Source organism: Pristiophorus japonicus, chromosome 4, assembly GCF_044704955.1.
Source record: "Pristiophorus japonicus isolate sPriJap1 chromosome 4, sPriJap1.hap1, whole genome shotgun sequence".
Taxonomy (NCBI): Eukaryota; Metazoa; Chordata; class Chondrichthyes; family Pristiophoridae; genus Pristiophorus; species Pristiophorus japonicus.
In genome coordinates this window covers 133,407,344-133,419,382 of record NC_091980.1, presented here as the reverse complement: position 1 = coordinate 133,419,382, position 12,039 = coordinate 133,407,344, and the positions used below count along the sequence as shown (strand labels likewise).

The 12,039-nt window shown below is 45.5% G+C and overlaps 1 protein-coding gene across 1 annotated transcript; it reads right to left on the bottom strand.

The window, feature by feature from the left end:
* On the bottom strand, positions 1–11,303 carry lsm11 (LSM11, U7 small nuclear RNA associated). Its single transcript, XM_070878587.1, has 4 exons — positions 10,839–11,303; positions 4,874–5,013; positions 3,020–3,103; positions 1–1,134 (listed from the first exon to the last, which is right to left on the bottom strand). Exons 1-4 carry the CDS (start codon positions 11,263–11,265, stop codon positions 754–756), a joined length of 1,032 nt encoding a protein of 343 aa, XP_070734688.1. The 5' UTR covers positions 11,266–11,303; the 3' UTR covers positions 1–753.
* Between the last annotated feature and the right edge of the window lie 736 nt (positions 11,304–12,039).

The window sequence follows — 12,039 nt, the reverse complement described above, 5'->3', positions numbered from 1 at the left end:
TCCAGCACCTGGGCAATTTAATATCCAGCAATACAGCCAAGACAGTGCACAGAAAAACATTTTTGTCAATCAGGTTCCAGCTAAGGCAGAATCAACAACAACTTGTATTTATATAGCGCATTTAATGTAGCGAAACGTCCCAAGACACTTCACAGGAGTATTATGAGACACAAATTTGACACCAAGCTGTATAAGTAGAAATTAGCACAGGTGGTCAAATAGCTATGTTTTAAGGAGGAAAGAGATGCAGAGAGGTTTAGGGAGTTCCAGAGCTTGGGGCCTAGGCAACAGAAGACACGGCCACCAATGGTTGAGCGATTGTAATCAGGGATGCTCAAGAGAGTAGAATTAGAGGAGTGCAGACATCTCGGGGTTGTGGGGTTGGAGGAGATTAGAGATAGGGAGGGACGAGGCTATGGAGGGATTTGAAAATAAGGATGAGAATTTTGAAATTGAGGCGTTGCTTAACCGGGAGCCAATCAGCTGCCAAACCAGAAACTTGAAGCTAACACTTAAAAAAAACAAAATCCATTCAGTAGAAATTCTGCTCAATCACGCCATCAATTCAGATATTTCATTTTATTTTCCGTCAACAGACAGATTTCCAGACAGTTGAAGTTTTGCACAGAACAAATGGTGCGTTTGCCGCCTCTTGCCTTCCCATTACCTTCCTGGTACAATACTCCACGAAGTCCCTTTTTGCCAAGGTGCTGGCAGTGGTTGGCAAATTGTCCCTCACTCATTCTGTATTCATCACTGCATTAAACTGATCAGTAAAATATTCTCTCCCCGGATGAAGAGTTGTTTGACATGTCTTTGAGAAACCTGCTGATAATCCACCTTGGGTCTGCCTTTCCGTTTTTCTCCTGTTGGAGTCCTGGGCTCCAAGCTCATTTGTTCCAAGCTCCTCTTCGATCGAGCAAGGTCCAGAACTTCAATCTGTGCAGAGAGCTTGAAGGTATCTGGGGCTACCTGTGCACGTGCTGTTTTAACGACACAGCTCACACTCTTGCTGTCATCCAGTCCAGCTCGACCACCCTCAAACTTCTTCGATAAAGAGCCTGTTTGTTCCATCGTCTTGGCATCAGGTTCATCACCCATGGACCCTTCTTGTAGCTTAAGCCGGTTAAAAAGCTGCATTTAAAAATAAAATCGAGTGAACACAATATAATCTACATGGAGCTGAATTATAAACTAAATACAGCACGGGTTAGATAGAGTAAAGCTCCCTCTATACTGTCCCATCAAACACTCCCAGGACAGGTACAGCATGGGTTAGATGCAGAGCAATGTCCCAAACAATGAGTCTCAACATGTTACTTTACCAAATCACAGCTTTAATGGTAGTTAAAATGCTCATTTAATGCTGAAGTTGCAATACGTGACGCTCATAAATAAAAGGTAATCATACGATCAGATACATTTTTAATTGGCTGCCTTTAATTAGAACTTTGAAACCTTTGAGAATTGGATTGAATTTGAACTGTGAATTATGTAGTTAGTGAAGACAAGTGTTTTGAGATACACCGTTTCTCATCACTATCAATATTTAGCCTGTGCAGCTTCACTGCTGCTGATGTGACCTATGGGATTATACTCCTCTGGGCAATCCTTCAAGAACGTGCCAGTTGTATTTTTGGACAATGAGGATGCAAGAAATTGTGAATTGGAAGAAAGTGGGAACTGTAAAATAAATAATGGTTTTAGAAAAGAAATGGGTTTGCCGAGCTCAGCAGCCAGGAGAAGTTGATGACACAGAAGAATCTCAATCACGCCAGATAAGGAGTTGCACAAAGAGCTGAGGTCGTTACAAGGAGGGAACACAGAACAGGCCTTCGGGTGGGCATAGCTGGGCCTGGTAAAAGGTCGAATAAGGAGCCTTATGATAAACAAACTGTCTAGGAGATGGTAGCAAGATGTCCAAACAAGATATAAGCAGGGGAATGATCTCACGAGACTGGGAGGGGGCTGCCGTACCCATTCCCCTGTAATTGGACAATTGAATGGGTAAAAGCGATTAAACCAATGATCAACGCGAGGTATCCACCCGTCCCCACCCCCCGAAATAAGATATATAAACAGGCAGCAAGGGGAAGAGCTTCCCGGGGTAGATTCATGTTAGCTTCGGCGCGCCAGCTCGGGAGACGAAGAGGAAGAGGCCACTGCCACAGGCATCCGATCATCGTTCTGCCTCAACGTATGTCCGTCCATACCGGGGCCGTAAACCGTTCTCATCTGTTACGGGTTGTATGTCTACTATAGCTGTCCTAATGGCATGTTGTTTTTGATGATATTTGAACTGCTGCTCCTTAATAAAACAACTTATGACTCCCAAGACCCTTTGGGTAATCTGTGTGCGACCTGTGATCCAGATCTTAGTGATCATGGCATATCGAAGGGGCGATCACCAATGAGAGATCAGAGAGGATATTTTTAACAGACTCCTGAATTTGCTTAATTATTGGGGCCTATCCCAGCAGGTAGGGGAGGGCTAAGATCCAGCAAAGGATTGGGTAAGCACATATGCACCGAAAGGCCTTTAACTCATCATAGAATCATAACACTGCATAATGATTGATTGGGACAGGGTCTGCAACAGGAATGATGAATTCACCACTTTGTTAAAGCATTAAACAACTAGTGGGGTAAATACAGTGACCAGTTTGTCACTGAACTAGTTAGGCGATCTCACCTAGAGCAACCTGAATTCTACAATTACATAGCGCGTAGTGCACAGAAACAGGCCATTCGGCCCAACTGGTCTGTGCCGGTTTTCATGCTCCACTCGAGCCTCCTCCCGCCCAACTTCATCTAACTCGTTCAGCATAACCCTTCTATTGCTTTCTCCCTCATGTATTTATCTAGCTTCCCCTTAAACTGTGGAGGATGAATATAGGGCGGAGGCCCTGCTGCACTCAGGATCTGCAATCACGCATGATATACCAGAGGGCAGTTGGTGCCTGCGAGTCAGCATCTTTGGGGCAAGGAAGTGGGGAGGAAATTTGAGGCCTCTACTTACCCTGCTGATGGTTAACGTTGGCTCGTTGTAAAAGGCTTTCCCGAGGATGGGTTTCCTGAAGGTCTCATCCACATCAACAAGTGCCTGGAATAATGGTGGCAGAGAAGACAAGTTAACACAGAATTAGTGATTCATCTCACGTGGTTGGGTGTTCGCTTAAGTCCGAGAGCACAAGGAAGCTGCAAAAACACCCTCATTCTGCTATACTGGCAGCAGTCTGGGGCTTTACGAACAGCAACGCTATTAAAAAGACTTGGATTTATATAGCGCCTTTCATGACCATTGGACGTCTCAAAGCGCTTTACAGCCAATGAAATACTTTTTGAAGTGTAGCTACTGTTGTAATGTGGGAAACGGTGCAACCAACTTGCGCACAGCAAACTCCCACAAACAGCAATGTGATAATGAACAGATAATCTGTTTTTGTTATGTTGATTGAGAGATAAATATTGGCCAAGACAACCGGGATAACTCCCCTGCTCTTCTTCGAAATAGTGCCATGGGATCTTTTACGTCCACTTGAGAGAGCAGATGGGGCCTCGGTTTAATGTCTCATCCGAAAGACGGCACCTCCGACAATGCAGCACTCCCTCAGCACTGCACTGGAATGTCAGCCTAGATTTATGTGCTCAAGTCTATGGAGTGGGATTTGAACCCACAACCTTCTGACTCAGAGACAAGTGTGCTACCCACTGAGCCACAGCTGACATGAAGGTCGATGACATAATTTAAGACAGTACTGTGGGGAAAATGTACATCAAGTTTAAAATAATTGACAGTTAATGCATTTTATACGAGTCAGTTCTTAATTGTTGCCCCTCATTACATCTTGGGAGGTTTTTTTTGACATTGAAACAATTAAACCTCTTGGGTGTTGGGTTGAAGAAAACACCTTTGAGATGTTTCAAACTGGGACCTGTAGACTAACAATCAAATAATGCAACTTTACGCTACGATCAGCATACATCTTGTACAGAACCACTGACATTTTTGTATGGAACTACATACAATGTCATTTTAAAACCTGACAACAGCAGGCTTCTGGAATTTTTAAGAAGAATTAAAGCCAGTTACACCAGCTTCGCATCGATGCAAAGAAGTTTTGACTTCTCAGCAATGTGAAGCCGGTAACGTAACTTAAGTCGGAGATCACACGGTAAGAGAAGACAAGGAAGGCCATTCGGCCCATCTTACCTCATCGTTTCCGAAAGCCCTTATAGTACCCCCACCACAGCATCGATCCAAGGATCCACTCCGTGTTGATCACTTGGTGTAAAAAAGCACACTCCGCCATCGGTTGTAAATCTACATTTCACTAGCCTGAATCTGGGTCCCCATTCACTTGCCAGTCATTGTCTAGATTTACATCTTTCTGTACCATTTATACATCTATTGGCTCCTTTCAATGATGAACGGTTCAGGTTACTCCAGATTTATCAGATACTGGGGACCAGCCTTGTGACTTTTGTCTGAGCTGTGCCCAGGGCTTCAAGGTCTCCCTTGTGTCTCAGTGACCAGAAATGGACAATACTCAAAGTGTGGTCTTGAGTTTCCTGATCCTGATCACCGTTTCCCATGGCTCCTGCTGGTAGCTGCAAATGGATGTTGGGTGAAGACTAAACTGGGCTCAGCTGTGTGGCTCTCATGGTTAAAATAGCCTGCCAATACTGACTGTTGCAAAATTTGGGTGAGGCGCTGGAGAAAGCCTGTAGGACTGCACCTTCAGGAGAGGATGTAAACTGGGAAAGAGGCCGGGAGGTGGGGGGGGGAATTAATGTTTGTGAATACGATAGCTTTGACTCAATCTTGGTGCAGGGGAGGGAGGGATTGGGATTTGCTTGCAGCACATATTACCATGTTCCAGAACTTGTCAAACGTCACTAGGAATCCTGAGCAGACACCCCGCAGTCCTTTGAAAGTCCGAATGTGGACGCTGATCTTTATCCTGTCCTGCACGCAGCGATACAGTTCGCCCAGAGGGCTGCCTTCATGAACTGTGCACAAAATAACATATTTCCAGTTATCAACACAGCAGAGAGAGGGCAACAGTGCGACACAAAATAAAAAGACTGCATTACTGCTTGCTGCCACTGGAGGTCAACAAAGCTCCACTTTTTCTACTGTTGCAGTACAGCAAGATTACAGCAAGATTACCCCTGGTCAAAAACACAACGGATCCGACATTGGTTCTTGCTAGTTCAACCATGCAGACCACAAAGACCTCGCCTCCAATCTCCAATCCATGCTCAGTTAACGAGGGTGATGTAAGGCTACTACAACTGGTCGCAATGCCAATGACAAGTTACAGGTAAAACAATGTGCACTGTTCCTATGGGGAAACATGGGAACAAGAGCCCCTTGATTTTGCTCAGTAATTCAACTGGATCTTGGCTGACCTGTAGCTCTACTTCATGGGTAAATTTTGCATTGGGAATACAGCTGGAGGTGGGATAGCGATGAAAGGTTGGAGCCTTCTTGGAGAGATGGGGAATGAGGGGAAAACAAAGATTTAAAAGAAATATTTTAAAATCTGAATGAAAGAAGTTGCATTTACATAGCACCTTTCACATCCTCAGGATGTCCCAAAGTAGTCCGAGCCAATGATTCACTTTCGAAGTGTAGTCACTTATTTTGGAGGGAACACAGCAGCCAATTTGTGCACAAGATCCCACAAGCAGCAATGAGATTAAATTACCTGAACATCTGCTTTTGGTGGTGTTTTGAGAGATCGACTGTTGGCCAGAACACCAGGAGAACTCCCCTGCTGTTTGAAAAATGACCGTGGTATCGTTTATGTCCAATGGATTAGGCAGATTCAGCTGAAAGATAGCACCTCTAAATGGGAAAACCATCCCTCGGAACTGCACTGAAGTGTCAGCCTAGGTAATGTACAACCTTTTGACTCAAGAGATGAAATTGCTGCCAACTGAGCCATGGCGACAGACAAACAATTAAAAAAATGTACTGTGATGTAGAAATCCAACTACGGTTTAGAATTTCAATTTCCAAACATACCATTTTAAAAATGGAGAGATGGGAACAAACTGTTGTCACAAACTATTAAAACTAGCGTGCTCGCTCTTGCCCTGCTACATGCGTACCTCACGTTGATCAATAACGAAGCAGGCCTGACGGCGGTCATGGAGGTCTCCATGGCCCACACAATACTGCGCTCTTGGCTGGAGGAGGCGAGCTGCTCCTACAGGGAAACAAAGAGCAAAGGTCAGGGCTTCGAGATCAACACATCTCCCTCTCTCCCCCACACAGACATGTACTCTGACTCACACGCACGCATGCACACTGTTTCAGGGCCTGGCAGAGCAAAGCATCATCGGCTGAGTACATCTCAGCTAATAACATCTTTATGGTGAGACCACATCGGGAGTATTGTGTACAGTTTTAGTCTCCTTACCTAAGGAAGGATATACTTGCCATTGAGGGAGTGCAACGAAAGTTCACTAGACTGATTCCTGGGATTGGGGGATTGTCCTATGAGGAGCGATTGAGTAGACTAGGCCTATATTCTCTAGGTTTAGAAGAGTGAGAGGTGATCTCATTGAAACATACAACATTCTTACAGGGCTGGACAGGATAGATGCAGGGAGGATGTTTCCCCTGACTTGGGAGTCCTAAACCAGGGATCATAGTCTCAGAATAAGGAGTCGGCCATTTGGGACTGAGATGAGGAGAAATTCCTTCACTCAGAGGGTGGTGAATCTTTAGAATTCTCTACCCCAGAGGGCTGTGGAGGCTCAGTTATTGAGTATACCCAAGGCAGAGATCGATAGATTTTTGGATATTAAGGGAATCAAGCGATATGGGGATAGTGCAGGAAAGTAGAGTTGAGGTAGCTGCTAAATACACCTAGTGACATCAAAATATAATTAGGTTTTATTATATAAATATTAACACATCACAATCTTCTTTCCCTCACCCCACATTGGGAAGGATTTGAGGTGGTTTATTATATATTGGGAGTGAATTTAGCTTTTATATAACATTTGAGCCTAGAGTAGATAGGAAGGACCTATTTCTCTTAGTGGAGGGGTCAATAACCAGGGGGCATAGATTTAAAGTACTTGGTAGGAGGTTCAGAGGGGATTTGAGGGGAAATGTCTTCACCCAGAGGGTGATGGAAGTCTGGAACTCGCTGCCTGAAAGGGTGGTAGAGGCAGAAAACCTCACCACATTTAAAAAATGCTTGGATGTGCACTTTAAATTGCCGTAACCTACAGGGCTATGGACCAAGAGCTGGAAAGTGGGATTAGGCTGGATAGCTCTTGGTCGGCCGGTGCGGACACGATGAGCCGAAATGGCCTCCTTCCACACTGTAAATTTCTGTAATTCTATGATTGGGTCCATTTGAGGGGCATCATTAATATTTTATAATGTGTATGGAGAGAAAACAGGAAAGGGGTACTGAAGGAATGATCAGCCATGATCTTATTGAATGGTGGTGCAGGCTCGAAGGGCCGAATGGCCTACTCCTGCACCTATTTTCTATGTTTCTATCACAGCTGCATGCTGAATGACTGCTTTATTTTACTATATTGGATAAAAAGAAGTTTCACGTTATCTGATTATACGTTCAGGACTCCTTCCTCAAGGGCGAGTGTTGCATTAATATCTAGAGCTGATATGAATATTATTTTTACAATTATAAGCATATCATCGTCTTCCCAAAGGGAACAGTATCTTGGTCAGTACAGTGCTCTTGTGGGATATAAATCTTATGTCGACATGCACTTCCTGCCAAAATTCTCCATTGTAAATCGTTATGTCCACATTTATAATGGAAGTTGTATGTAAATGTGTTACACTGCAATTATACCCTCCCCCCAGTGAAGGCAGTGCACCACCAATGTAGAGAGGTTGCAATTACAGTGTGACTAATTTACATGCTGCAGCTGATTATAAACGTGGACATACAAATTTATGAAAATGTAAAATAAGGACAGAATGTAAAACTTTAAAATGGAAACTGAATTGTGTCAGCCTTGGCTCAGTGGTTAGCACGCTCGCCTGAGTAAGAAGGTTGTGGGTTCAAGTCCCACGCCAGAGACTTGAGCACATAAATCTAGGCTGACACTCCAGTGCAGTGCTGAGGGAGTTCTGCAATGTCGCAGGTGCCGTCTTTCAGATGAGACGTTACACCGAGGCCCCGTCTGTTCTCTCAGGTGGACATAAAATATTCCATGGTACTAGTTCGAAGAGCAGAGGAGTTCTCCCTGGTGTTTTGTCCAACATTTAAATCCCACGCAGACACGATGGGCCGAATGGCCTCCTTCTGTGCTATAAATGTCTATGTATTTATGATCCAATGCAATTATTCCTGGCCTCTAAATTCACTTCACTTTAATGAGACTTTAACATACAATACAATTACTTTGAAGTGTAATCATTATTTTTATACAGATGAATCTAGCAAAAAGCAATGCGATGAATACCAGTTAATCTGTTTTTTGATGGTTTTCTGGAAGAACATAGCACATTCAACCTGAACCACCGTAACTTACAGACGAGGCTTTGGTTTAGTATTCCATGCGAATGACAATGTAGCAAGCGTGCTACCAACTGAACCAAGTTATTGGAGAGACAGACGATGACAACGTTAACACAAAAAAATTCCAAGATGAGAAACAGGTAAACTGAGCTATGGAACCAGAGTTTCAAGAGGAGACCATAAGCTTGGGGTTTCAGAGAATTTTTCCAAGTGGAGAGAAAAGTGGAAAGGGTTAAGAATGGAAACTCCAAAGCAGATGAATCAACTACCATGAGTAGTAGGTGAAACATAGATAATAGGTGCAGGAACAGGCCATTCGGCCCTTCAAGCCTGCACCACCATTCAATATGATCATGACTGATCATGCAACTTCAGTACCCCTTTCCTGCTTTCTCTCCATACCCCCTGATCCCTTTAGCCGTAAGGGCCACATCTAACTTTTGAATATATCCAACGAACTGGACTAAACAACTGGTTAGGAACCAGGATTCACAAAAGACCAAAGTTAGGGGATTGAAAAGTGTGGGTGCCAACGTTGGGGGGGAGGAGGCTCCAGAGGTAGGTTGGGCAAGGTTATGGACCCTCGTCTGCTCCCCCAGGAGTTATATTCTCCTTGGGGAAACCACTGAGGGTTTGCTAATGTTGAATGTATTTTATGGTTATTATTATTAGGTGCATCACTTGCCAGAGCAATAATTAGGGTTTCACAAAACACTGGGATATATCTGAAGTTTGATTATAATCCGGTCCCTCACTCGTAACTTCCTGGAGCAAAACTTGGAATGACATAGAATATACAGCACAGAAACAGGTCATTTGGCTCAATAGATGCATGCCAGTGTTTACGCTCCACACGAGCCTCCTCCCACCTTAATTCATCTAACTCCATCTGTATACCCTTCTATTCCTTTCTCCCTTATGTGTTTATCCAGCTTCCCCTTCAAAACATTCATGCTATTCACCTCAACTATTCCTTGTGGTAGCGAGTTCCACATTCTAACCACTCTCTTGGTAAAGAGGTTTCTCCTGAATTCCCTATTGGATTTATTAATGACAATCTTGTATTTAAGACCCATAGTTCTGGTCTCACCCACAAATGGAAGCATCTTCTCGACGTCGACCTTATCAAATCTCTTCATAATTTTAAAGAACTCTTATCGGGTCAGCCCTCAGCCTTCTCTTTTCTAAAGAAAAGAGCCCCAGCCTGCCTGATGGATTATAAACTCTCAGTTCTGGTATCATCCCTGTGATTTTTTTTGCATTTTCTCCAGTGCCTCTATATCGCTTTTTATAATGCAGAGGCCAGAACTGTCAAGTGTAGTCGAACCAATGCTCTATACAAGTTTAACATAATTTCCCTGCTTTTCAATATTCTGGAAATGAATCCCAGTGACCTTATTAACCTGTGTCTCTGCTTTTAATGATTTTTGTATCTGTACCCCCAGATCACTGTTCCTCTGCCCCATTTAGACACTTATTTTCCACAGAATATGTGACCTCCTTATTCTTCCTACCAAAATCTATCTATTTTGAAGTTCATTTGCCATTTACAAGTCCATTCTGCAAATTTTTTAATGTCTTCCTGTTTTTTGGCAGTCCTCCTCCTCCACTGTATTTAAGACGAACCTTAAAACTTACCTCTTTGACCATGCTTTTAGTCCCCTGCTCTAATATGTAACTCGCAGTTAAATTTTGTTTGATAATCACTCCTGTGAAGCAACTTGGGATGTTTTACTGGGTTAAAGGTGCTATATAACTGCAAGTTGTTGGTGTATTAACTACACTGCCTTATTTGGTGTCATCCACAAGTGTTGTGCCCTGGCTCCTGCTCTGCCCAGAGTTGACATGATTCTATAGTACAGTCCCAGCGAGGGTCTCTGACCCCCAGAGGACACCCCCCAGGCTTTGGGGGACGCTCTCCCTCCCTCAGCTACTGATCTTATTGAAAGGTCGATGCAGAGAGGATGTTTCCACACGTGGGGGAAACTAAAACTAGGGGACGTAGTTTCAGAATAAAGGGGCCGCCCATTTAAAAAGGAGAACCCTTCTTCTCTCAGAGGGTTGTATATCTGTGGAATTCTCTGCCGCAGAGAGCTGTGGAGGCTGGGTCATTGAATATATTTAAGATGGAGATAGAGATATTTGAGAGAGAATGGAAGGAAAGGGTTATGGGGAGCGGGCTGGGAAGTGGAGCTGAGTCTATGATCTTACTGAATGGCGGTGCAGGCTCGAGGGGCCGTATGGCCTACTCCTGCTCCTATTTTTATGTTATGCCTCCCCATCTCCCTCCCCTCCTCCCGGGGCTCAGCGACTCACGGGCCATCCTGGTCAGCACATTTTTCGGGGCCCGGTCCCTCCTGCGGGGCCGCGGCCGGTCCTCGCCGCTCGTGTTGGCCACCATCAGCTTCTTGAGGCGCTCGATCCTGTGGGGGTCGGGGGGAGTCGGTGCGCCGCGGCGGGCTCGGGCTCGGGCTCGAGCTGGGGGTGCGGGGCCGCCGGCCTGTGTGGGAGCTGGGTCGGGGCGCCGCGGGCCCCGCTGCAGGAAGGACGAGTACTCGGCCAGGTTGTTGAAGGTGCGCACGTTGGGGAAGGGCAGCGGCGGCGGCCGACGGCTGTACAGCGCCAGGTACGGATCAAAGTGCGGCGAGCTGACGTCCAGCGCCGCCGCCGCCTCGGCCTCGCTTTCTCCCTCGCCGGCCTCCGAGCGCCCTATCGCCGCCGCTACCCTCTCGCCCTCCGCCATCTTGAACCTGCCTCCCGCTCCGCCCGCTGCACCCTGGGGCCGGCCGTCCGGCTGCCGCCCGGATAGAGCACTTTCACAGCCGCCATCTTGGACCTGCGCGCGCAGGGCATTGTGGAACCGTCTGCTCACTGCCAGTGTACGCGGGACAGGGGGCACTTGGAAAATTTGTGGTTTTAGTGCCTTCAAAAAACACAAAAACCCCACAAAAAAACAAAAAAGGGCATTTGAAAACTGTTTGGAGTGCTCCCCCCCCTTTAATAAGGGGGCACTTGATTTATTTATTTTTTCTTGTTTTGCAACAAAATAGTTGTAAAGCTGTTGGAAAAAAGGGTGCGTGGGAGTGACGCATTTGGGACCGTCACAAAGCCCCCTCCCCCTCCCTTGCAACCAGTGGAGTACTTTCGAAAGTACAGTCACTGTTGTAATGTACGAAAGCATGACCGCTTATTTCCACCTCCGTAACATTGCCAGTCTCCACCCTTGCCCCAGCTCATCTGTTGCTGAAGCCCTCATCCATGCCTTTGTTATCTCTAGTCTTGACTATTCCAATGCTCTCTTGACTGGCCTCCCACATTCTACCCGACGTAAACTAGAGGTGATCAAAAACTTGGCTGCCTGTGTCCTAACTCGCACCAAGTCCCGCTCACCCATCATCATCATCATAGGCAGTCCCTCGGAATCAAGGAAGACTTGCTTCCATTCTTAGCATGAGTTCTTAGGTACTTGTCCAATCCAATATGAGAACCACAGTCTCTGTCACAGGTGGGGCAGATA